This window comes from Ursus arctos, unplaced genomic scaffold (assembly GCF_023065955.2).
Source record: "Ursus arctos isolate Adak ecotype North America unplaced genomic scaffold, UrsArc2.0 scaffold_19, whole genome shotgun sequence".
In the NCBI taxonomy this organism is placed as follows: Eukaryota; Metazoa; Chordata; class Mammalia; order Carnivora; family Ursidae; genus Ursus; species Ursus arctos.
The window spans coordinates 9,011,122-9,037,924 of NW_026622863.1; the positions used below are offsets into that span (position 1 = coordinate 9,011,122).

Sequence of the window (26,803 nt, forward strand, 5' to 3'; positions counted from 1 at the left end):
TTTTTCTCTGGTTTTCTTCACCAATTGATCTGTGTATAGTTCTCTGCATTTTCCCTGTTTATACGTGTACATGTTTGGATACTTGTCAGTGTTATTTTTAACATACATGTTTTTTCAAACTGCTACATATTTCTACCCAGATTTTTTCCAAACTCTGTTCCATGAAATACATTAATCTGAGATGCTAAGGAGAATGGGACAAAAAATATTATAAAATGTTTACTATATCCCTCTTTGAGAGAGTCACAATGCACATTAGCATAGGAGAGGATCTGGTGTTAGGCAGTAAAGAAAGTTGTTTACCTTTGTTGATCTCAGCATCTTCTAGAAATATTTGAGTGTAGAACACTTCATAACACCCTGGATGTTCTGAGGATACCCACTGGGGAACTCTTGCAAAAGACCGAGTGGTGTTTTCTCTGTAGTGTTTTAACACATCAAATAATATTGACTAAAAGTGATTAAATTTCGAAGAAGTTAGGACACTTAGGTGAATTGTATTTGGGTTGTCTTTTCTTATAGAAATTACATTTTGAAATACAGCATTGATTTTTTTTTTCCAGCATACCCTCTTTCAATACTTGAGTTGACTGTTAAAAATTTGTAAAACTGTGAAAATGCTGCTTTTTTGTAGGAAAGAGGTTTTTTTGGTTGCTGTTGTCATTGCTCGATTGTTTCTCTTCCGTAAGAATTTGTTTTTATCCTTAAAAAATATGTTTACTATTTCAGATAGCGTGACACAGGAAAGGAGGCCTCCCAAACTTGCCTTTATGTCAAGAGGTGTTGGGGACAAAGGTTCATCCAGTCATAATAAACCAAAGGCCACAGGTATGGGTCAGCAGACTACAGTTCTTAGATATTTACATGGTATCCGATTTGCCATAGCACTGAAAGAAGGTTGAAAGGTTTTACTCAATGCATATATAGGTTTTCTTTTTCCAGACATTTTCAGTATTTCACTAAAAGTTATTTATAGACGCTCTTGCGTAAGCCAAGAGTTCCCAACCTTTTTTAGCTGATGAACAGCTTTCCGTGAGGACCTGTGTCTTTTGTTGGTTTATATCAGCTGGTTTTTGGAACCCCCTACTTGCAACATTTGTATGTAAAGTTTAGAGTTGTAACTGTACAAAATCACCTTATCAGGCTAATGTTATAGAGGGTAAAGTATATAGAGAGTAATTATGTGGATTTTGCTAACAAAATATGGCACAAGATAAATTCCAAACTGGTAAGCAAAAATTTTTGTCTCTCTTCCAGAAACTCCCTCACAATGCATGTGGAATTCTTAGCTTTTTTTTCTTTAGCTTCCCCATATTTCATAGTTTTAAAGGATGGTAGTTATACAAGCTAAACAGCTCATTTAAAAAGCTGTAAGAATGTTTGTTAACTCAGATGTGCGTTAGGAGCAGAATATTTTTTCCTCAGTTATCTGGTGAACAAACCTACTTTGGCTCGTTTTAAAGGAAATTGTATTTTAAGAAGTATTTTCCGTGACTTTGGACGCTGGGAGACTTAGGATTAAGTAGGATATACAAGTAATAGTTATTTTTTATGTTAACTTATGGACCTAGGTAGGCTAGCTCACACTTGTTATTCTCACATATAAATAGCCTACAGATTTTCTGAAGACATGGGCATTACTTGCGTTGTAGCAGATCTTAGTTATAAGCATAAAACAGAGAGCTATCAGCTTTAAATTGAAAAAAAACCCCACCAGATTTTGTATAGGTTCTAGAAACCCCCTGCTGTCACCTACAGCGTGTCCTCTTAAGTACTGAGGCAGGGTAGGGTCTTGAAATGTCTGTGACAGGGCTGCACTCTTTCTTACTTTAATTAATCTGATACAAAAAAAAAATCATACTGCTTCATGTGTTCAAAGCATGAACACACGAAGCAAGGAATTTGATGACCAAGAATTCCAAAGTGTTTAAATTTTTTAAACTTAATTGGTGCCCTGATTTACGTACACAACATTTGAAGATTCCCTGCTTCTTAAAGGAACGGTTTTAAAACAACAGGTTAAATTCGGGAGCCAACAGGTTCATCACATGAAATTGGGGAACGGTGATGTTGACACTTGGAAATAAGCCATAGTAGATGAAATAATTTTTAAGAGCATTTTGTCTTAAGAAAAAAAAAAACAAAACAGACTTTTCTTTTAGCTTTCTCCTGTTCCCCTCCTCTATTGATTCTTGGGTGGAAGAATTTTTTGACATTGCCAAAATGGTTGAAAATGCTAATAAAATACATTGTGTTTGTATCCATCCTTTGCTTTCTTAAGCAATTGTTAGCACTGTATGCATGTTAATTTCTCTTAGGGAAAAGCTTTTGCACCATATTGACTTTATTTTTAAAAGGAACTTTTCTTGATCCATAGGATCTACCTCAGACCCTGGAAATAGAAACAGATCTGAATTCTTTTATAATTTAAATGGATCTTCTGTTGACTCACAACCACAATCCAAATCAAAAAACACATGGTACATTGATGAAGGTAATCCATAATTTTAGTGTCTTTTATAATGATCCTCTCCTTTTCGATCATCAGGGGGAAAAAAAGGCTTTTTCACCAGTATATCTTGTTTTTGGAACAGAATGAGTAGGCCATTCTTTAGTAATATGACTGAACTAAAATATCGTATATAATTTGAACTGCACTCCTGTTAAGATGAATACAACATTCGGAAAATGTATTAGTAGCTCGTTTTCTTTTCTTAGCTGATCTTCAGGTTAGATTTCTAGAATCAGTTGAATCATTTAAAGTCTTTCCTGTCTGGGTCTTTCTTTACCTCTTTAAAACACTCCCTTTTTGCCTTTCTTTGGGTCAGGGACATAATTTTCTTCTGGTTTATTATTTTCTTTGTTCATCCCTTCAGTAAATATTTATTGAGTGCTTTCTATGTGCCAGACACTCATCTAGGCACAGAGGTTACAATGGTGAGCAAAAAATGGACAGCGTCCTTGCCCATTCTAAATTTATGATCAAGTTATTAAAATGGACATTAATCAGACCATCACAGAAACAGATCTAGAATTGCAGTCATGGCGAGGGCAGCGAAGGCACGGGGATGCTGGAGAGCATATTAAAGGTGGATTTTACTTATGGGGGCTCAGGGATGTTTTTCTGCAGAAGCAGCGTGAGCTTAAATTTACCAGAGGAGTGCGAGATATCACAGGGAATGGGACAAAGAATCTTTTAGGCAGGGGGAATAGCATATGTAAAGGCCTCGTGGAAAAATGGAGCTTGTGTTGCCAAGGACTAAAAAGAGCCAGACTAGCTAGAACAAAGAGAGAGGCAAAACATTTTATGAAAAAGGCTTACAGGCCTGGGCATGTGGGGCCTGGTGTGCCCTATTTAAAGGAAATGGGAGGCCGCTGAAGGATTTTCAGCAAGGGGTGACATGACCAAGTTTGCCTTTTGAAGATCATCCTGGCTGCACGGTGGACGGTGGATTGAAGCAGGGACCGTGTGGATACGAGGGCACCATTGAAGGTTGTTGCAAGGCTCAGAAATAGATTATAGCAGCTAGGGCGAGACTTGTTGGGGGAAGGGATGGGAGGAGGTGGATGGTGTAGGAGATATTTAGGAAATGAATTGATAAGACTCACAGATAGACTGAAAGCGAGAGCTGAGGAAGAAAGAGGTATCAGTGATACTCCAGGTTTTCTGGCTTGTATCCTTCAACGATTGTAGAGGAAGGTGATGAATTTGATTTTGAATATGTTGAGCTCCAGGGGCCTTTTGAACTTCCCAGAGGTGATTTGCCAAATAGTTGGATATACAGGTGTGGAGCTTAGAAGAGAGTTAAGAGCTGGAGAAGTACGTTTGCAAGTTGCCCCCACATATTTGGTGATTAAAGTTCTGTGAATAATAGCACCTGAGTTGAGAGTGAAGGAGATGGAGGGTGAAGGATAAGACTGAGCCCTGAGGAACTTAGCGGCTGGGAGACAGAGGAGACAGAGAAAAAGCAACAGGAGGGAAGTGAGGAAAACCAGGAGGTTGTTGGGGCAAGAAGCTGAGGAGCTAGAGGACAGCAGTGTTGAATGCTCCTGGGAGGGCAAGTAGGATGAAGACCACGTGATTAACCTGCTGGATTTAGCCGTTGGAAGCCATCAATGACCTCAGCTGGTTATGCTTTTGTGGAGTGAGGAAATGGAGACATGAGTCCAGTTGGCTAAAATGGAAGTTGGGGCTTCATCCTGGACTTCTCTCTCTCATTACTCGCATCCAGTCGTCACCCACCAGGTTTTCTGGCATTCGTCCTCTTCAGTATCACTAGAATCTTTCCCATCTTCTTCATTTCTGCAACCACTGCCTTAGTTCCTTTGTTGCTGTCTAGTTCATATAATGGCCTTCCAGCTGGTTCGTCTGCCTCAGCCTTGTCCCTTCTGAATTTGCTCTGAACAACAATAATAACCGCCCTCACCAGCGTCTTTATCATCGCCACCATCATCACTGTGGCTGACGCTTCTCGACAGCTTACTGCACCAGGCACTGTGTTACACGCTTTATATGCATTGCTTTGTCCTCATAGCAACTTTATGAGGTAGATATTTTTACTTCTTCTTTTGTTACAGTGGTTAAATACCTTGCCCAAGGCCACACAGCTAGTATGAGTGCTGCCAGTATTCCAACCCGAATCTCCTTAACACCAGAGCTGCCTCTTTTGATCGTTACACTGTGTTTCTCTTCACGTTACTCTCGGGTTGATTTTTCTGAAGATATATCCTCTCGTGTCTCTTCTTTGCTGTCTATCTATTAATTTGCTCCTAGCCCTTGAAGATAAAAATCCGGATTCCTTACTTTGGCCTGCTGGACTCTTTTACGGTATGGCTTCTTACGTGTCTCTGTCATTTGTCCTGGATTCCTGCTCTAGGCATGCTTGGAGTGGGGCCATTTTGGAACGTGCCATACTTTTCTCTTTTCTTGGCTCCTGTTGTTCCTCTTGCCTGGAAATCCTTCTTCCTGTTCCTCCCACTCTATGCTCAGGCTTACTTCTATCCATCTGTTCAATCTCAGCTTGGGTATTATTTTCTCCTGGAAGCCTTTCCTGTCTCTCCTGGGTTAGGTGAGGTGCCATCATAATTGTTTGTCGCCTGTCTCTTCTGCCAAACTGGAGTTCCAAGTGCCTCGCACAGGGCTTGGCATGGACTACATTTAGTAATTGTTTGCAAATTAAATCAAAATAAGAATTGAAGAGTACTGTAGAACTCTATAGTGACTTTTTAACTATCGTATGGATTATTTATATTATACATAAACAAACGTAACAGTCCAAGTCTACTGTTACATCACGTGAGCTCAGATACTCACTTGGGCTTCGATACTTAACATATTCCCTTAGATACTCACAGGAAATGATTTGAGCGAGCTCTCTGATTTCGCCTTCTCTGTGCCTTCATTTCTACTTGGGTAGGGTACTGTGAAGATAGGCAGGCACAGGGCCTCATCCCCCAAATTCTTCCTAGCCATAGAGCTAGGGTGATGCCTCTCCAGGAAGTTCTGTCTCCCAGTAGACTATTTCTGTTAAGTTTTGGCCCATGTGTTAGCAGTTACCAGCTCTCTCAAATATCTTGGGAGCGCTGAGACAGCAAGGGCCTGGCAGGGTCCTGTGGTGAGTCACAGCCCTCCTGGCTTCTGCACGTGCACGGGAACTGTCCACGGTGGTTATGGCGCAGCCCCACTTTCTCCCCCTGTTGGTACTGGGTAGCTTTGGGAATGCTTTTCCTATGAGCTGCTTTCTTTCTAAGGAAAGGAAACTTAGTAAAACCATGGGTTTGTCATAACCTAGGTGACATTAATTCTCTAAGTTTATGCTATGATTTTATTCTTACACAGTTTCTGTAGTGTGGTAAAATATTTTTAACTTCTTGATTCTAGTCTAATGTTGTATACTAAGTGTATGTAAGAATGTGGACCCTAAACGGGGTATATAAAGTCATGAAATCTGTATGGAGTAGGCCTTCATCCTTAAATTAGAAAACAGAAGTAACTCAGTGTAAAAGAACATTTCTTGTTTATCATTAATTTCACTTATATATTTAAAACGTTTTTTATTCCTACAACATTTGATTTGTATATTCACTTTTTTCTTAAATGTCAAGTATTTTCTTGTGTTAGTGGCTATACCAAGTGCTGTGGATTCAACCATGAAGCCTCATGAAAAACCATGAAAAAGACTAACAGAATTCCTGTTCTTATGGAGCTTATATTCTGGTTGGCATGGCTGACAGTAAATATATAGACAGACCAGGTAGTCATCGATGGTGACATGTGCAGTGAAAGAAATGAACAAGGTGTGGCAGCATCCGGTGGGAAGCCAGCTACCGCAGAGTGTGGTGGAGGGCTCTCTTTGAGGAAAGGCTATTTGGGTTGAGATCTGGATGACGTGAGTGAACCCGTCGGAGAAGGAGCTTGGGAAGAACATTCTGGGCAGAGGTGATAGGAAAGGCAAAGGCCTGAGGTGAGAAAGAGTATTTGAGGACTGGAGTGGCTACAGCATGGGAAGCAAGGAAAATAGGTGTATAAAAGGAATTTGGTTAGGTAGGTGGGAGCTAGATCACACAGGACCTTGTAGATCTCGGTGAGAAATTTATTATAAGAGCACTGGAAAGCCATTGGAAGTTTTTAAGCAGGAGAATGGTAGAAGATCATGTAAGATCTTTAAATTTTAAAAAGATCTCTTAGAGTTGTATGGTGAATTGTTTGGAGAGGGACAAGAAGAGGGTCAGACCAGGAAAGAGACTGGTTACAGGGTCAAAGATGATGGTGGCTTGAATTAGGGAGATAATAGGGGTGAAGAGAAGAGGATGAATTTGAAATATATTTTGGAGATAGAACCAAATGCTTTATGGATTTGGGTTTTGGGCCTGAGGAGTTGAGGGTTTGAGGAAGAAAAGAGTAACTTTTAAAATTCCTATGTTAAAGGGGCGCCTGGGTGGCTCAGTCGGTTAAGCATCTGCCTTTGGCTCAGGTCATGATCCCAGGGTCCTGGAATTGAGCCCCATGTCAGGCTCCCTGCTCTGTGGGGAGTCTGCTTCTCCCTTTCCCTCTGCCTGCTGCTCCCCCTGCTTGTGCTTACTCTCTCTGTCAAATAAATAAATAAATAAATAAAATCTTTAAAAAAATAAAATTCCTATGTCAAATATCATTATTAAAGAATCTTAAATGGGGAAGATATATAGAACAGTAAGGTACAAAATACAGTGAACACCCGTGTAGTCGCTACTCACTTTAAGAAAAAAACCATTATCATTACCTTTGAAATTCCCCCTGGTGCCTCTTCCTAGAACCCTTCCCTTCACACTTTCCTCTGAGCTCCTGCCATCTTTAATTTAGTGTTATCATTCTCTTGGTTTTCATGATCGCCTTATAATATATCTAAACAGTATACTGTTAGTTGTGCATGTTTCTGAGCTTCATATAAAGGAATCAGACTGCTGATTGTATGTCTGCTGTAATTTCCCCTCAATATTATGTCCCAAAGATTCACCGTAGTAGTAGTATATGATTATAAATTATATGTGTTCATTGCTTTATAGCATGCCATTCCATTTCATTGCTTTGCTGTGAAATGTCTAAATATACCACAGTATATGTCCCCAATCGACCACTGATGGACATTGGAATTTTTATTTTTCTGCTGTTATTAACAGCTCCGCTATTAACGATCTTACACGAGTCTAGACTGTATACCTAGAAATGGATTCACTGGGTCATGTCATATGCACATCTTTCCTTTACTGAATCATACCACACTGTTCCTTGAGTAGTTGTACCAGTGTACACTCCCATAAGCATTGTGTGAGGGTATCTGTCATTTGTTCTTTATCCTGACCAACAGTTAATATCTAAGACCTTGCACTTTTGAAATGATATCTCATGCTGCTTTTGACTTTTTTAATCTACTTACTAGTGAGGGCAAGAATCTTTTCACTTATGTTTGGTGATTTGGGTATCTTCTGAGTCGCCTTTCAAGCCCTTTGTCCATTTTTTCCTAGGTTTTTTGTTTTTTTGTTTTTTTTTAATTTTGATTTACAGGCTTTTGTCCAGTTTTAATCCTTTGTCAGAAATATGTATTATAAGTGTTTTCTTCTTGCTCAGCTCATATTCTCACTCTTGCTATGACCTTTTATGACCAAGTAGCTCAATTTTAATGCCGTATTTGTCAGTCTTTTCCTTTATGGCTAGTATACTTATGTGCAAGAAATTTCTCTTGGCCCTAAAATCATAAAGAACATTCTTCTATATTGTCTTCCAGAAGCTTATGGTTTTGCCTTTCCCATTTGTCTTTAAACCACCCAGAAGTGTTTTTGTGTAGAGCATGCAGTACAAGTTCAATTTAATTTTTTTTAAAGTTCCGATAACTGATGATCTCAGTATTATTATTTATTGAGCAGCTCATTCTCCACCCTGTGATCTGCAGCGCCTGCCTGGCAGCTGTATTAGTTCTCTTGAGGAAATAGCTTTGTCTTTGGTTCTCTTTTTCTACGTTTGTTTTCTCTTAAATTATTTTCTGCTTTTGTAAATTTATCTGGTTTTGATTCTCTGTACTGTATGTTTGTCTTCTCTTTCATTAATTTCTGTTTTGTATTTACTCTTTCCTTTTGACTGTTTTTTGGGAGGTTAATCTGTTCTTCTAACTTCCTAAGTTATATTCTGAGTATAGTTCATTAATACTCTTTTTTTCCTAAAATAAACTATTAAGTCTATAAATTTCCTTTGTAAGTACAACTTGAACTGTGTTCCACAAGTGTTTGTTGCTTCTTTCTCTCTCTCTTTTTTTTTTTAATAAAGACATTTATTTATGTGACAGACAGCCAGCGAGAGAGGGAACACAAGCAGGGGGAGTGGGAGAGGAAGAAGCAGGCTCATAGCAGAGGAGCCTGATGTGGGACTCGATCCTGGAACGCCAGGATCACGCCCTGAGCCGAAGGCAGACGCTTAACGACTGCGCCACCCAGGAACCCCTCTCTCTCTTTTTTTTTAAATGTTTCTTTATTACATTATGTTAGTCACCATACAGTACATCCCTGGTTTCTGATGCAAGGTTCGATGATTCATTAGTTGCGTGTAACACCCAGTGCACCATGCAATATGTGCCCTCCTTACTACCCATCACCAGTCTATCCCATTCCCCCACCCCCCTCCCCTCTGAAGCCCTCAGTTTGTTTCTCAGAGTCCATAGTCTCCCATGCTTCACTCCCCCTTCTGATTACCCCCCTTTCTTTATCCCTTTCTTCCCCTACCGATCTTCCTACTTCTTATGTTCCATAGATGAGAGAAATCATATAATTGTCTTTCTCTGCTTGACTTATTTCACTCAGCATTATCTCCTCCAGTGCCGTCCATGTTGCAGTAAATGTTGAGAACTCGTTCTTTCTGATGGCTGAGTAATATTCCATTGTATATATGGACCGCAGCCTCTTAATCCAGTCATCTGTTGAAGGGCATCTCGGTTCCTTCCATGATTTAGCTATTGTGGACAATGCTGCTATGAACATTGAGGTGCACATGGCCCTTCTCTTCACTACGTCTGTATCTTTGGGGTAAATACCCAGTATTGTAATGGCTGGGTCATAGGGTAGCTCAATTTTTAACTTTTTAAGGGACCTCCACACTGTTTTCCAGAGTGGCTGCACCAGCCTGCATTCCCACCAACAATGTAGGAGGGATCCCCTTTCTCCACATCCTCTCCAGCAATTGCTGTTTCCTGCCTTGTTGATTTTTGCCATTCTAACTGGCATAAGGTGGTATCTTAGTGTGGCTTTGATTTGAATTTCCCTGATGGCTAACGATTTTGAACATTTTTCACGTGTCTGTTAGCCATTTGTATGTCCTCATTGGAAAAGTGTCTGTTCATATCCTCTGCCCATTTTATGATTTGTTTATTTGTTTCTTGCATATTGAGCTTGAGAAGTTCTTTGTAGATCTTGGATACCAGTCTTTTATCTGTAGCATCATTTGCAAACATTCTGTGGGCTGCCTCTTAGTTTTTTTGATTGTTTCCTTGGCTGTGCAGAAGCTTTTTATCTTGATGTAGTCCCACATGTTCATTTTATCTTTTGTTTCTCTTGCCTTTGGAGATGTGTCATTAAAAAGGTTGCTTTGGCCGATGTCGTAGAGGTTGTTGCCTATGTTCTCCTCTAGGATTCTGATGGATTCCTGTCTCACATCGAGGTCTTTCATCCATTTGGAGTTTATTTTTGTGTATGGTGTGAGATAGTGGTCAAGTTTCATTCTTTTGCATGTAGCTGTCCAATTTTCCCAGCGCCGCTTCTTTCTCTTTTTTCTTTACTTTAAAAAATTTACATAATCATTTCTTTTTTGATCCTTTAGAATTTAGAAGCATCTTTCTAAATTTTTTGATATTTTTTTGGTACTGTTTTCTAACTTAATTGTATTATGGACAAAGAATAAACTATTTAATACCAATCAATAATGGATTTTTTTGGTTTGAGCAATTGGGTGCCATTTACTGAGGTAAAAAAGTCTGGAGGTGGGAGGAGAATCTAGAACACTGTTTGGAGAACTTAAGTGTGCAATGCTTACAAAATCCTTCTAGAGTCAAAAATGGGCAGTTGGACTAGATGTGTATGTTAATTTTTAGAGATGTGGGTGTGTTTAATATTCTTGAATACATTTCTCTAAATAAGAATAATTTTTTGTAGTTGCTGAAGACCCTGCAAAATCACTTACAGAGATCTCTCCAGACTTTGGACACGCTTCACCACCACTGCAGCCTCCTTCCATGAACTCATTATCCACCGAGAACAGATTTCACTCTTTACCATTCAGTCTGACAAAGATGCCCAATACCAACGGAAGTATTGGCCACAGTCCACTGTCTCTGTCAGTTCAGTCCGTGATGGGAGAACTAAACAATGCACCTGTCCAGGAGAGTCCGCCCTTGGCCATGACTTCTGGGAACTCGCATGGTCTGGAAGTGGGCTCTCTGGCTGAGGTTAAAGAGAATCCTCCTTTCTATGGGGTAATCCGTTGGATTGGCCAGCCACCAGGACTCAACGAAGTGCTAGCGGGACTGGAACTGGTAATTTAATTTGGCTTAAAAATTGCAGTTCTTCTCTGTCTGGAGTTTTGTGTAGTTTTTTTTCCCCATTATGCTTTTTTGTCAAAATGTTTTGTCAAAAAAGGTGTCACTAGAGAAAAATTGTATTACCGTGTCACCTGACTTCTTTGCCACCCATGAAGCATCCGATCCACTTGTTCCTGATGTTAGCTGATCTGTGTTCAAGTAACGAAAGCAGATTTTTAGACTAATGTGTTTAGGCTCATTATATTAAACAGAATACAGTAAGGAAAGCAACTCTGTTAACAGCTTTCTTTCTCTTCCCCAGTCTCCCTCCCCCCAGTCGGTTCTAATATTTATATCATCAGTTTTAAGATTAATTGCCATTTTTAGAGATTTTTTTGAGATCTTTATAGATGGAAAGATTTCCCATTTGGAGATTAGGAAAGCATATTGTTTGGCCTTTCATGATCTGGAAAGGATAATTTGAGTACATTTAACTTGATTTATAAAATATATTTCTTAAAAAATTTGTTTGCATGCTAGTGAATGCTACTTTTGGGGAGGGGGAAGTTTTTAAAATAAATCGCCTCTGTGCCTTGGTTTTAAACTTGTGGAAATGATACCGGAAAGTCAGTTAACCAGGGAAGGCTTAAGTATACACTCTGGAAGAAAATACATTGAGGGCTTCATGTTGGATTAAGGAATTAATTTCTTAAATGAGTAGTTGTGGGCTGAAGCACTGGTTAGTCGATCCCTTTTTTCTGATGGAGTTCTCGGGGCAGGCGTGGTGAGGGAATTCTGAGAAGGGGTGAGCCAGCAACAAATCTTAGAAACCTTCCTTCCTTGTTTGCTGTGTTGCAAGGTGCAGAGTAACACATACCGAAGCATTTCTTTTTCAGGAAGATGAATGTGCGGGCTGTACGGATGGAACCTTCAGGGGCACGCGGTACTTCACCTGTGCCCTGAAGAAGGCGCTGTTTGTTAAACTGAAGAGCTGCAGGCCGGACTCTAGGTTCGCGTCTCTGCAGCCAGTTTCCAATCAGATCGAACGCTGTAACTCTCTAGGTATTTGGAGGCCTTTCATTTACTTACCAATCTGGAATGACCATGGTTCTGATCTCAGGCTATTTTGCAGTAGCAGGCAGTGACAGTGTTTAAATATATTTCTTGCCAGTGTTCATCGGGCTCGTAAATCGGTAAAAATTGCTACTTGGTGTATAAGAAAGTTACAGTTGTCCCAAGAAGGGACTTTTGAAAAAGTGTCAGGAAAAAAATGAGATTTGGAAAGTGAAAAATAGTAGGACTTATTTTTCTCTTCCTTTTGGTCGCCAGCATTTAAAAAAAATGTTTTAAAAATCTTTTATATATGTATTTGACAGAGAGAGGGAGAGAGCAGAAGCAGGGGGAATGGCAGGCAGAACGAGAGGGAGAAGCAGGCTCCCACCTGAGCAGGGACCCCAATGCAGGGCCCAATCCCAGGACCCTGGGATCATGACCTGAGCTGAAGGCAGACACTTAACTGACTGAGCCACCGAGGCGCCCCAGTTGCCAATGTTTAATTTTTAAAAACACAGAGGTAGAAATGGAAATGGTGGTCTTCTTTTGGCACTAACTACCCTCTCTCGAAGTCAGGAGAAGGAGTCAGCATTATTATACGAAGTAGTTTTAGATTGCTTGATAGAGGACAGATCCCCTCGTTATTCATAACAGGTGACAGTTTCCTGATGCTATCCCTTTCCAGTTTGAGTAATAGCTGTGAAGCATCTTGACAGTTAAGCAGCTATCAGTAGGAAAGCCACCTTTATGAAAAACATTTTTTATTACACTTGAAGTAGTACTGTGGAGTTTTTTGTTTTCTTTTTCAACTTGAAGGTGAAACATCTCAGGCAAATTATAAAATAGGTGGGGAACAAAATATTTTATTTGACAGATGCTTTTCATACAGTACTTAATACTCTAAAGTGTTTTTTAAATGGTGGAGGAAGAGAGATTGAAATGAACAATAGCATTGTTATAAGCCAAGCTGAAAACAATGAACCCGAACCTACCTTTAACCTAGTTTTAAGTCATGAAACAAATTTTGCCTCAGAATACAAAAGTGTATTTTAAAATGAAGAAATATATGGGAGTACATATTGTAATAGTTAAAAAGGGTACTTTGCATTTTCATTTTTATGTTTGCAGCATTTGGAGGCTACTTGAGTGAAGTGGTGGAAGAAAATACCCCACCCAAAATGGAGAAAGAAGGTTTAGAGATAATGATTGGAAAGAAGAAGGGTATCCAGGGTCATTACAATTCTTGTTACTTAGACTCAACCTTATTCTGGTAAGTTTCAAATTAATGCAACAGGGATATAGTTCTACGGGGGCAGAGGCACGCGTGTGTGTGTGTGTGTGTGTGTGTGTGTGTGTGTGTGCATGTATGCATGTTGCATGTGCGTGAAAGAAACTGCTTAACTGCCTTTGAGTAAAGAAACTGGGTGGCTGGGCCACAGGAAAGAAAGGGAGATTTACATTTCGTTATACCCTTTGGAAGGTGCCGAACATAGTCTCATGGGCTCATATCCAAAAAATTAATATAAAAATAATGCTGTGATTGAGGAGTAAGAGTGATAGTGTTACGGGGGGACAGATACTCTGATGGTGTCTGGGAAATCATGTGACTGAGGAGAATTAAGAGAATTTATTTCAGAGAATTATGTTCAGTAGAAGCACAGTTGCCCTCATATATGTAGTTTATTCCGAAATTGAGCAACTTAACATGGCAAGAAGTTTTACACAGAGATCGAACCAGGTACCCCTTCATTTGAGTTGAGTGTATATACAGCCACGTTGTAAGAAGTAGGAAGTCAGTGGGGTGTTAACATTTTAAAAGTGGGGAGAGAACAAACGTGGTGGGCCATCCTTTTTGGCAGAATACTTGACATCTCTTAGGTGTATGGACAAAAACAAGCCCTACAGAATTGATACAAGATTTTGTAGATTTCCTGATAAAAATTTGTATTAGCCGCATTTCCTTTTCTTTGGTCCCAGCAACTCACCGCTTGCTGTTAGTCACTCAAGTGATTTTGGCACAAGCGATTTTGGCATTTAAAAGAGATTTCTATCTCTTCAGAGGGGTGTGTGGGAGAGAAGTACAATATCCGGAGTCGGGTTATATACTGCGCATGTGTAGGCCTTGGGAAGCAGTTTCAAACTCCCTCCTCTGTTGTCCGTCAGATTTGTAGGCCCCTTTTCAGCTTTTGCAAAGAAGTTCTCTTAATATTCTTGAGGCATGTTTTTATCCTTTAACACTGTCAGTCAATAGTTGGCTTTCTCACTATTGGTATTTTTAACCTGGAAGGATTTCTAGACCCTGAGGATTAAGCGGTGGGAACCTTAAAGGGTGTCTCTGGTACCTGTGTTAACAGGAAGCACTAATTCGTATGTGCCTTGTTCTCCAGACTTGGCATGTTTTCTCTTCACATTCTTTTTAGTCTCTGTTTCCCAAAAAGTATCGTTTTAGCATCTATCTGTTTAGTATCTTTTTAGTGTTCTGTTTAGTATCTGTAATATGTGTACAGCATGAGGAAACATACTCCTTTTATTTTACAGCTTGTTTGCTTTTAGTTCTGTTCTGGACACTGTGTTACTTAGACCGAAAGAAAAGAATGATGTAGAATATTATAGCGAAACTCAGGAGCTCCTGAGGACAGAAATTGTTAATCCCCTGAGAATGTAAGTAGAAGATCTGTAGTTCCTTTGCCTGTAGATGGTGTCCTATTTGCTGTTTGTTGGTATAGTAATTAATTTATACCTGCTTTCATTTATTAAGGAATGGGTGAAAATTTGTTCTCTTGATGAAGTATGATGATCGAGCCTTTGCTGCCCTTGCGTTTTAACATTTACTGCCTTTACTTACTTAATTTCTTAAATCTGGTTACGGTGTAGCACATAGTATATGCCAGAAAATGATGAAACTGTTTTGGTTCAGCATAGTCCAATTTAGTAATTGCAGTAGGTTTAGAAAAGCTGTTACGAAGTACGTGGTACTCTTATCTTCTGTTAGAGCTCCTTCTTCTGCTGGGTAACAATGATTATGCTCTCTGGTCTGGGCTTCTTAAACTGAATTTTATCTGAAAAAAAAAGGAGCAAAGGAAAATTTTAATTTGTAGAATTGCTAGTATTTAGTACTCTTGTATTAGCAACAGATGAGATGTATTTTATTAACACATTTCTTGGTTACAGGAATATATTTAGACCTCCCTGCACATCCCTTAGTAGTGGTATTTTTGGTCATTTCTTAGTTTATGAGTTATAGATTTGTCTTTCTTTGGTCACAGGAAGCAATTTGTGTTGATACAAGCTCAAGTGATGAGATGTCTAGTAAAGACATTTGATACATGGTAGTAGTGATGTGTGATAATGTCACATTATAAAATTTAAACTGTGAAGAGTTAAGGCCCTAGACTATGAAAGAAACCTGTTCACTCAGGAATATAGAGAGCAAACTATGTAATTTAAAGTCCATAGTAAGTCCATATTAATTTAAATCTTGGGACCCTTTTCTTATTTAACAATTAAATTTTAAAAATAGTTTGATAGAAGATTTTGGTGACAAAATGCAGAAGATTGAATAACAAAGGGCACGCAGAATGACCTACTGTATAACATGGCTAGGAAAGTAAATTATAAGCGAATAAATCTCCCTCCTTATATCTTTGCTTTACATTCTGTAATGATGAAAATAACTCTAGTTTTCACCCTTTAAGATAATTATGAATCTTGATTTCGACATCAGTTATTTTATCTGATGCAAATTTTTAAGTTTACTGTCCATTTCTTCTCCCAAGTAATTGATAATGGAACAAGACAGATCAAATCTGAAACTCTAGGTCATGTGATCACTTCCTTCTTTCCTTCCCAAACACCTTAAGTCCATTAACAGACATTATTTGGATACTGTTTTCCAACCAGGTAAGAATCATGATTAACCAGACTCTGTCGCCCTGTCCACAGCAAGGACCTTGGCAGATGCCTTGTTGTGATCAAGATTCCCTGTGTCTGCAGCGTTCCTGTCTCTATTATAGTGGGCTGGTTTTATTTGGTACTGAAACCTCTGCTTTCTCCGTTTCAAGCTCCTCAAAGGCAGAGACCCTGTTTTATCCCCTCACTCATTTTTGTATCCACAGTGGCTGACAGGTTAGATCATGTGTGAGTGATGGATCCCCAGTGTACGTTCGTTGCAGAGAGTTAATGAGTGAATGAGCAGTCCCTATACAAAATGGATATTCGATTAGCTGGGTTTGACTTGCTCTCGTTAGACTTGTGGTGGCCTTTCAGGTTTCTTCCGAAGGCAACTTTAGCATTAGCGTTTTGTCGGGGATCCCCATGGAATGTACTGAATATGTCCTTTGTTCAGACAAAGATGAGAGACACTGTCATGCACATGGTGACCGGCTTGATTTCACATTTTCCGTTTTCAGTTTCTTATCAGGGCCCTTTACCATTCCCTTTGGTGGCTTTTTCAGGCTTTAATATTAAAAGGACTTGCTCTCAAAGTTTTTTTTTTTTTTTAAGTAAATGCTTTGATTTCTTAAGCAGATAGAATCAGAAGATAAGTCATGGTAATTTAAAAATGCTTTTTCTTAATTTAGTATATGGCAGCTATTACTTAGGCGTGGTAGTGTCTAGGGTAATTCTGATGCTAGATTTTTAATTTGTAAACTTTAAGAATCAGCCTATAACTCTGATTTTCAAAATAATTGTCTAGCCTAAGAATTTATGTATGACATATTGGAATTCTGTAAGAACTGTGTGATTATCAAAATGGGTTATACTAACTTAATATGTATGCCAATATTAATTAATTGTTTTTTACTAATGTAGATATGGATATGTGTGTGCAACAAAGATTATGAAACTGAGGAAGATACTTGAAAAAGTTGAGGCTGCATCAGGATTTACTTCTGAAGAAAAAGGTGGCTCTTAATTTATAGGATATGCATTAAAAATAACTTGAAAGCATATGCTAAATTATTGGCGGAAATGTGTGTCTATGTAGTTTTGGGGATTTTATTTTAAACTAGGAATTCCTTTCTGTGTGATCACAATTTTTTAAGTTCTTTTTTAAATTTTAAAGTTTTTATTTAAATTCTAGTTAGTTGACATACAGTATAATATTAGTTTCTGTGTAATGGACAGTTTTGATTTGTTCCCTTTTTGCAAATGCTTTATCTCTTCTAAAAGTGAGTGATGTGTGGGAAAATGAGCCCCTTTAAGAAGCTGTCTGGTTGTAATACATTACGTTTCCTTCCAGCCATGGTATTCGTCATTGTTTCCCTTTAGGGGTGAAGGGTGGCACTGGGCTCATCTCCATTTTTCCAGTTAGTTTTTCTTGTTATAAAGGGAGTTAACGTGGTGAAGTAGAATTAAGTTTATGGTCAGAGACCATGTTTTAATCTTTCCTTAGCTAATGGATTTACTCAAGAGATTCAGCTCCTGACTGTGAACATCTTAGCAGCTAATTGTAACCCGCTATGATGTTTAGAGACTTGGTAATTATTCAGATAACAGGAAAAAACAAGATTGTATTCCCAGTTTTATTCTACTGAACCCCCCAGAAGAAATTAAAATTATTTCAATATACATGAATTATTATACCTTGTCATTTACAGTAAAGTTATAACAAAACTGGGCTGTCCTTTGTCATAATTATTAAATATCCTTTATAGTTTTCATTAAGCAGGAATACTTGAGAACTATGCTTTTAATTGAAAAAGTATCAATTATGAAAGTGAATTTAGAATCAGAATATAACTATTATAAATAAAAAATAGAATGATTTAAAAATCTTGTCTGTGACTTATTTTTTTATTTTCTCCTAGATCCTGAAGAATTTTTGAATATCCTGTTTCATCATATTTTAAGGGTAGAGCCATTGTTAAAAATAAGGTAACTTTTAAATTGTTACAGAAGCATTGGAAAAAATGGGCAATCTTCATTTTCTCTGCCATCATACCATAGAAATTATTTCTTTAGTGATTATGTAATATTGTATTTGTTTAGGAATCTTAATATGCTAGGTTCCTGCAATGCAAGTTAATTTAACTATTTAATTATGTGATTAATTAAATTATTGTCCTCCCCAAAGTATCAGACTTAATTGGAGGAGTGATTCCGGTTAAATTTGTGCTTGTAATTTTAACCCTAGTAATAAGTATTATTGCAAATCATTTTCTTATAAAACTGTACATGAATATTTTTATAATTTAATTAATGAACGATTCTAAGGGAAATTAAGATTCTAAGAGAACGTTATTCTAGGAGCACCTGGGTGGCTCAGTCAGTTGAGCATCCAGTTCTTGATTTCAGCTCAGGTCATGATCTCAGGCTCCAGGGACGGAGCCCCGAGGTGGCTCTGCACTCAGTGGGGAGTCTACCTGAGATTCTCTTGGTCTGCCCCTCCCCCCACTCATGCTTGCTCACTCTCTAAAGTAGATAGGTTAATCTTAAAAAAAAAAAGAGAGAGAGAGAGAACCTATTCTAACCCAGTCGAATACCATGAGAACACTGTTTTTGACTATCCTTCACTCAGAGAATTAGTTTAGCTTCATATTAGCTTTCTTGTTCCCAGTTTTGTAACTTAGCCTTTTTTCCTCCTCCATCTTGAATGAAAGTCTCAAATCTAATGCACTGAATTTCTTAGTGAGATATTCTAAATGGGTTAACTTTCCAGGTGGTTTAATGTTCATGGTCTAAATGCTGGACCCTTTTATACTTTAAGTTGGGTTACTCTGTTGAAAATCTTGCTGATTTACTATTTACTTCCCTAAGATCTGATCGCAGACAAATACTCTTACTCGTCTTTGTGTTGTAAGTGATAGTTTGATGCCAGTGTTGAATCGATGGACAGAAGGAAGGGAAAGGAGGACAGTACCACAATTACAGTTTGATATTATTTTGAAAGTGTTAATTAATGAAATAAGACATAATACATAAACATCAAGAATCCATATTTATTCTCTATTCAGAGATGGTAATAGCTATATGTACATCTAGAAAATCTTAGAGAATTGTTCAGAAACTACTGGAATTAACCCAAGAATTTGTAATTTGACCATGTAGACAATAATCATGGAGAAATCAATAGCACTTCTATATACCTTTTAGCAAATATGAAAAAGGGATGTTTTCATACTTCATGAAGGTATAAGATGCCAAGAAATCCATTTTATTGAGATGGGTTTTTTGAAAGACTTTCCCAGAGCTTAAAGGTGATTTGATTAATTAGTGAGAAAGATTGTGTCCCAGGTAAGAATAGTAAATTACTTAAAGGTGTTAAATTTTTACAGTATGATTTGTACATAAACAAGATCTTAACTTTTTTTTTTTTAATTCAATAAAGTGATTTTAGAGTTCTTTACAGGATGAAATGGATGAAAATGTTGAAGTTTGAAGGTTTTTAAAAAAAGAGTTCTATTATAAGCTATAAGGCAAAGCAATAGACATTAAACAGTGTGATACTATATAAAAGTGGACCAACAGACCTGAATAGAAAGCTCAAAAATAGAATCTCAGTATAAGTCAGCTTTCAGACACAAATGAGGAAAGAAATCTGTGTTTAATACATAATGTAAGAAATTTAACAGGCAGTTTGGGAGAAAAAAGTCACTTTTGTTTTCCTGTAGAAGAGATAAATTTCAGGTGATTAAAACAATTGTCTTCCCCCCTCCTCCCCCCCCCCCATAGCCCAACACCGTTTGGGAATGTCATAGACTCTTAGTAATAACAAAGATGAAAACAGCTGTGATTCTCAGGGGGTGAGGAGGGCTGGATACGTGTAGGAGTGCATCTCGGTGCTTGAAGGTCTCGTGGGGTTTGGAGAGGGCCCTGGGAAGTTCCATCACCCCTCGAAGGGGTCACAGCTCCCCTCCCCTTTCAGGGGCCTCTTCATATGGGGAGTCACTCGTTCAGAGATTATAAGAAGATACAAAAAGATACTTCAGATGTTAGCTTTTCTTTCCCAAGTGTCATTCTTCACCTGCACAAGCCTTTATTTCTGAGGGAGAGTCCACTGATGTAACAACTAGGAAGAGGAGTCCTGGAAACTCGAAAATAGTGAAACAGTCGGAGAGACTGCACAGAGGTCTCACAGGACTGATGAGACAAAGGACTTAGCCACCTAGGAGGCTGAATGCGGATTTGATAACAAACAAAATCTAATAAACAAAAATAGAATTCCCAGAAATAGAGATTAAAAATGTCTCTCTCCGTATACGTGCTTTACGTCTGGGAGGGGGTGCGCGTCTCTGGATACGGGATGTACAGCTGAAGAGAGAATTGCTCATTTGGAAGACAGATCTGAAGAAAGTACCTGGAACGTAGCCCCAGGGGAAAGAAGTTGGAAAACAAGAGAGGGTAAGAGACATGGAAGACAGATTCTAAGTGCAGGTCTAGGAGACACTGGAGAGAATAGGGAAGAAGCAATATTTTGATAGATAATAGCTGAATATTTTCCAGAATTTTTGGCACACCTAAGTTGTGTGTAAGAAGAAAGGTGCACAGAATTCCTGAGCAGGAAGAACCAGGACTAAATCACCTACCTCAGCGTGTACTTCAGAAAGACAAAGCTGAATTTAGAACCAAGGAATAGTATGCTAGAAACAAGGAAGAAACGAGGCCATAACCATAGGTAAATTAAGCCTTCGTATTCAAAAAACAACAATAACAATAGTATTGGTAATGATGACTCGTGTGGGGTGTTAAAGAGAAGTGAAGCTAAAGTCCTAGCCACTAGTAGAGAGGATAGTGCACGGAAGCAAAGAAAGAAAAATTGCAAGAAAAATAATGGAATAAAACCGACAATCAAGAAGCAAAGGTACAGGGCAGTTTCCAGGTTGTGTTACTGAGTACTTCTCATTATAGAACACGGTCTGGGTATTCTTACTACACAGATATATTCTATTCCACAGTGCTAGATAGCCCCGAAGCTGTAAGGGATTTTAGGGGCTACCCATTATAATAGGTCTGTGTTACGAAGGTAGGCAGACCAATATTATACAATTCCATGAATGTTTTTATCTTCTCCATAGATATATGTTTTCTTTTAAGTTTAATGCAACATTTGTACCCTTCTGCTTTCAGGTTTTCTTAGTGGAAAACGGCAATCTAAATTGTACAGTTTTGTACCATCGCACCAGCTTTGTTGTGATTCTTGTGTATGTGTGCCTTAATGACCTGCTAATTACTCTAGGGTTTTAGCCTTCTAAAACTGGTAATGAGATTTGAGTACTTGTTTTCTTTTTTTTTCTCCCCACCCCATCCACCCAGGCTTCTAATCCATCTGCCTCGATATCGCAAAGCTGTTGGTTTTCATTCTCACTTCTGGTTCCTTTCTCTCGGTGCCTGCCTCTTCGGTTGCCATCAACTACGATTCCCCTTCCCCCGTCACCATTATTATTTCTAATTGTTGCAACTATTGACCTCTACCACTTTATGCTTTCTTAGTTTCCTGTCCTATTTTTAACCCCTGTTACCTGTTAAATTTTTTTATGCTTTTGACTTTCACGGAAGAATGCTGGTCTTTTATAGTCATCAGCAACCAAGCAAAATATTGATATAGCATAATAGCATAACCTTCAGGTTTTTTGGTTATCATTTGTTTTTATTTGTTGTGGGTTCTCACGAATCTCCTGGTTTTGTTAACAAGTAAGTTTTGTTTATTTCAGGATATAAGTTGCTTTGGAAAGCTGAGGGCTTCTGAAGGTTGGTCTCAACAGCTTTTTCATTATGAAAACTGTGTTAATAAATTTCCATAAAAATCTTGAAATTTAGCTATAAATAGGTTGATTCTATACCCAGAAATTCTGCTGGAAAGGTAAATAGTACACTTAAAGATTATCAATCCTTTTGGTAGAGTTAAAGATTAATGGCATTCTGTAGTAAAATATTTAGTTACGTTAAGATTTTATTTAGTTATTTAAAGAGGAGAGAGAGAGCACGTATGAGCAGGGGAAGGGGCAGGGAGAGGGAGAGAGATCTCAAGCAGACTCCACGCTGAGTGCTGATCCTGACATGGGGCTCGATCTCCCAACCCTGAGACCATGACCTGAGCTGAAATCAAGAGTTGGACTCTCAACGGACTGAGCCTCCCAGGCGCCCCTGTAGTAAAATATTTAGAAGGGAAAATGTGTAATATATTGGTAACACTGTGACAGGCATACAGTAGGAGCTTCCTTGGTATTTGTTGAATAATCAAGTGACCATTTAAAGAGACAGCATGCTTTCATGGAAAGAATAGTCAGTGGTTGATAGGACACCTGGTTTCTACACCTGGCTCTGCTTTAATTTTCTGGGAAGCGATAATTATTCTTTCCTAGAACTCTGGGCTTCATTTTAGAAGTGAAACATTGGGTCTGGAAGGTCTCTGGAAGTGAGTTTATTTTCCTGTTTCAAGCATGAAGTGCATTTTAGATTTTAAACAGTCAATAGTTTAATGGATTGCTGATTAAAAATTCGTTTTAGATTTGGACAGTTAAGTTGAACCAAGTGGTTATTGTTCACACGGTGCTTCTCGACTGCAGTTGCTATTCCATTGTTTTTCTGCTGATCACTAAGGGGACTTTTGGATATGAAAACTAAAATAAGAACTCATTTTTAAGGTTTTATGCAAAGTACATTTAATCAATTAATCGGCATTATTGTCTTCCACCCATTGTTCTGATGACCCAGGGGGCGCTGTCTACGTCCTCGGTTTTTCTGTCCTCAAATACTGTTGGGACAGCTTCACGTTCTGACTTAAGCATTTTGTAGCAAAATCATATGTGTCTTTCTGCATGTTTTTAGATCAGCAGGTCAAAAAGTACAAGATTGTTACTTCTATCAAATTTTTATGGAGAAAAATGAGAAAGTTGGAGTTCCTACAATTCAGCAGTTATTAGAGTGGTCTTTTATCAACAGTAACCTGAAATTTGCAGAGGTTAGTGATTCTTATATTTTATGTGACAGTTTTTAGTAATCTTGAGACTACTATTAGGTTTAATAATTGTTAATTTTACCCCGCTGAGGACACAGTAACTGTTAACGAAACGCAAATTAAAACAAAAAAAAAGTTCAGTGTTTCAGTTGTGTCCTCGTAGAAAATGCCTTAGAATTAAGATTGGACTTTTTGGATTTTTGGTGCAAAGAAAATATAAAGCTAATTTGTAAGTTGAGAACTTTTAAGTAGTATTTGACGCAAGAGGAAGAATTGTGTGTTTTTTTTTAAAACTGTCACTTTACCCAGTTTAACATTTTACCTACGCGTCTTAGCCAAACATATCAAAAAAGAATGTTTACTTTTTCCTCCAGCAAGAGACAAAATAAATTCACTTATGTTGGTTTGTTAGTGAAAAAGTGATAGAAATTATTTTTTCTTTTACTTTTTACTGTGTCTTCATGATCTTAGTGGTACATGCTTGTGGTTTATTTTTATTGAATTTATTTCCTAAAGAATGTTCTGGTAAAGCTTTTAATGGCCACAGTTATTTGTTGAAATAGAAGGAATGGTGTCCTTCAGTGACCACAGTTTCTTTATTATACTTGCCAAAACAGTTTTTCTAAGATGTTGATTTTAAACATAAACCCACAGTGGAGCGTTAGTCTCGATTGTCACCATATTGTTAGAGACCCAGGGCTGTTGACCTGCCTGACCTCCGGGTGTCCATGGAGTGGATCCTGGACCACTTGAAAACTTGTGGCTCATCGGTGCTCTGCCTCCCTGCTCCGCTTTCACGCCCGGATCCTACGTACAGCCGTCGGTATTACGGCAGAACCGCTGCTTGCCGTGACGACCATGGCTGCCTCGGTTTCATAGGGAAGATTTTTTTCAGCACTTTGATTCTAAAAATACATATGTCTTGTTTTTAGGCACCCTCATGTCTGATTATTCAGATGCCTCGATTTGGAAAAGACTTTAAACTCTTTAAAAAAATTTTTCCTTCTCTGGAGTTAAATATAACAGATTTGCTTGAAGACAGTAAGTATACGATTTTTTAGTTGGTTTTGTTTGTTTTTCGCAAATAGGCCAGTCTCATTAATTATGAGTCAGAGTCTAACAGGATATATGGTTCTTCTAAAAGGCAATTCGGTCTCTGAAGAGCCTGGAAATAGTAAGGTGGTACTTTCAGTTCTAGGTATTCTGAGAAAAGAATCAGAGATGCAAATAAATATTCTATATGCAAATGTATTTATTGGCACATGATTAAGAAATTAGGCACAGTCTGTATGAGAGAAGAGTAGTTAAATGAATTATGGTGTATCTGTACAATGAAACTCCTGCCGCTAAAATTCATGTTTGCGAAGACCGAACTGTACGAAGGTGGTTATGACTTAAGTGCAGAGGTAAGTTGGTCCTTTCTATAGGAGGAGCCCCCCAACACACACGCGCGCACACACACACAGGGTTACGTAAATCCGTAGATAGAGAATTATTGGAGAAAATTCACAGTAGTGAAGTGGTTATCTCTTGCTAATTGAAATTGTAGATGCTTACAGTTTTCTTTTTTATATTTTTTTGATTCTTTGAATTTTCATCAGTAGACATTTCATAATTGTGTGAAAACACTCTAGAATACACTGTTTTTAAAAAATTGTCACTTGGGGCGCCTGGGTGGCTCAGTTGATTAAGTGTCTGCCTTCGGCTCAGGTCATGATCCCAGGGTGCTGGGATGGTGCCCTGCTCAGCGGGAAGCCTGCTTCTCCCTCTCCCCGCCCCCTGCTCTCTCTCACATGCTCTCTCTCTCTCTCAAATAAATCTTTAAAAAAATTGTCACTTGATCAGAGAAAATATCTTTTTAAAGATATCCCGAGTCCAAGGAAATACAACATAACATTTATGGGGACAGGGAGGGGTGGACTTGTTGAGTCTGTCTTCAATAAAGCTTACCTTTTCCTTTTAGTTTTTTTAATGGAAGAATGCATGTTTAAAGGCCCCATAACCTCTCTCCCACCCCTACCGTTTTAGCCCCGAGGCAGTGCCGGATATGCGGGGGGCTCGCAATGTACGAGTGTAGAGAGTGTTATGACGACCCTGACATCTCCGCTGGAAACATCAAGCAGTTTTGTAAAACCTGCAACACTCAAGTAAGCTTGACATCACTTAATGGAAATTATTTCTTGTTGGAAACGTTTCAGGTTTGAAAAGTTTTCAAAACCGTTATTCACTTGAATTCATTATTAAGTGGTATTGCTCACGTGTCTTCTGTTTCCGTGGTGGACTGTTGAAAAGTACTCAGTTGCTGTTCATAGGCTTGAATTCAGTCATAGTGAGGGGGGCCCATTTGCTGGAAACACTGAGTGTGGCTCATGAGGGACATTCTCTTCATGCTCCATTTCAGGTCCACCTTCATCCCAAGAGACTGAACCATAAATACAACCCGGTGTCACTTCCCAAAGATTTACCTGACTGGGACTGGAGGCACGGCTGCATCCCCTGCCAGAAGATGGAATTGTTCGCTGTTCTCTGCATAGAAACAAGCCACTATGTCGCTTTCGTGAAGTATGGGAAGGACGACTCTGCCTGGCTCTTCTTTGACAGCATGGCTGATCGGGATGGTATTTTATTTTGTTTTGCTTTGTTTTGTTTTTAAGATTTTATTTATTTATTTGGGGGGGAGGAGAGAGAGAGCGCGCGCGCGCATGTGCGCTAGTGAGGGGAGGGGCAGAGCGAGAGGGAGAAGCAGACTCCCCACCGAGCAGGGAACCTGATGTGGGGCTCGATCCCAGGACCCTGGGATCGTAACCTGAGCTGAAGTCAGATGTTTAACCGACTGAGCCCCTCACGTGCCCCCGGGATGGTATTTGAAGAACTTTTCTTCTCCATGTGGCACTGTTTGAGTTTGTAGTGGGATAGTTCATAGCGGATAGTCTGTTCTGAGTCATAGAACAGTGTACGTGGAAAGCCTCTCAGGAGTATTTTGGTGATGTAGTCTTTATATTTTGAAATGCATATGCAGCCATGTTACTAAATTAAGGAATAATATCGTTGTGATATTATTTGACACACACGTGGTTTTTATTAAAAGAAGAATCCTAAAATTCTTATTTTAGGGCTGAGAGGTTTTCCTTCCACCTTCGTCTGCTTTTACTCGCAGGCTCCTCTCCTTTTCTATACACGCCACAGTCACCATTTCTGAAGTGCCCACGCACGAGCTCGCTGGGAAGTACGTTGAGTCATTATACGGAAATCCCTGCGAGATGGGGATTACTCCTCTTTTTCCGTTACTAAAGCTGAAGTTAAGGTGCCTGAGGTCACATAGCTTGTATTTAACTCCATCTTTCTGACCTCATAGCTTATGTCTTTTTTACTACATTCATTGTCTTCTAAACGACGAAGCAAAGAAGAGAAATAAATACCTTCTTTGGCAAAGTAAGCCTATTCTGCATGTAATGTGTTTCTTCCTGAAATGCTGCACCTTCTAGGCCATGTTTGATGACGCTTAGGCGTTATTCAACAAGTACGTAACCAGCACGTGTGCGGTACCAGGGGCTCTCGTGTAACTGAAAAGCAGCCGGGGGTCGGACATTTGGAAAAGCCTTTGAGAGGCTGGGCCAGGGGAGTCTTTCCGGGAGCCCCTAAAACCACCCCAGCGCCTCATTCAGTCTGATGATGCTTGAAGCAAAGCCTTGCAAGACTGGCACAAAGACGTATTTACAACTTAGGGGAGTGCAGTGGTCTTCATTTGGCTAGATATGCTCCAAACTGGGCGATCTCGGGGGGGAGCGTGCGGGGGTCCTTCTGTCTGGGAGGG

General features: G+C 38.9%; 1 protein-coding gene across 11 annotated transcripts in view; it reads left to right on the forward strand.

Moving 5' to 3' along the window:
* CYLD (CYLD lysine 63 deubiquitinase) overlaps positions 1–26,803 on the forward strand; it is a 68,026-nt gene that overhangs the window by 35,612 nt on the left and 5,611 nt on the right. For 8 of the 11 annotated variants that reach the window (XM_057314071.1, XM_026494734.4, XM_057314072.1 and 5 more), the window contains 12 exons: positions 730–828; positions 2,378–2,494; positions 10,672–11,051; positions 11,933–12,098; positions 13,218–13,359; positions 14,628–14,750; positions 16,902–16,993; positions 17,900–17,966; positions 22,860–22,992; positions 23,922–24,030; positions 25,018–25,136; positions 25,391–25,607. In XM_057314071.1, coding sequence (XP_057170054.1) covers positions 730–828; positions 2,378–2,494; positions 10,672–11,051; positions 11,933–12,098; positions 13,218–13,359; positions 14,628–14,750; positions 16,902–16,993; positions 17,900–17,966; positions 22,860–22,992; positions 23,922–24,030; positions 25,018–25,136; positions 25,391–25,607 — 1,764 coding nt within the window. The remainder of the gene's footprint in view (positions 1–729; positions 829–2,377; positions 2,495–10,671; positions 11,052–11,932; positions 12,099–13,217; positions 13,360–14,627; positions 14,751–16,901; positions 16,994–17,899; positions 17,967–22,859; positions 22,993–23,921; positions 24,031–25,017; positions 25,137–25,390; positions 25,608–26,803) is intronic. The other 3 variants (XM_048223668.2, XM_048223667.2, XM_026494736.4) reach the window with 1 other exon arrangement.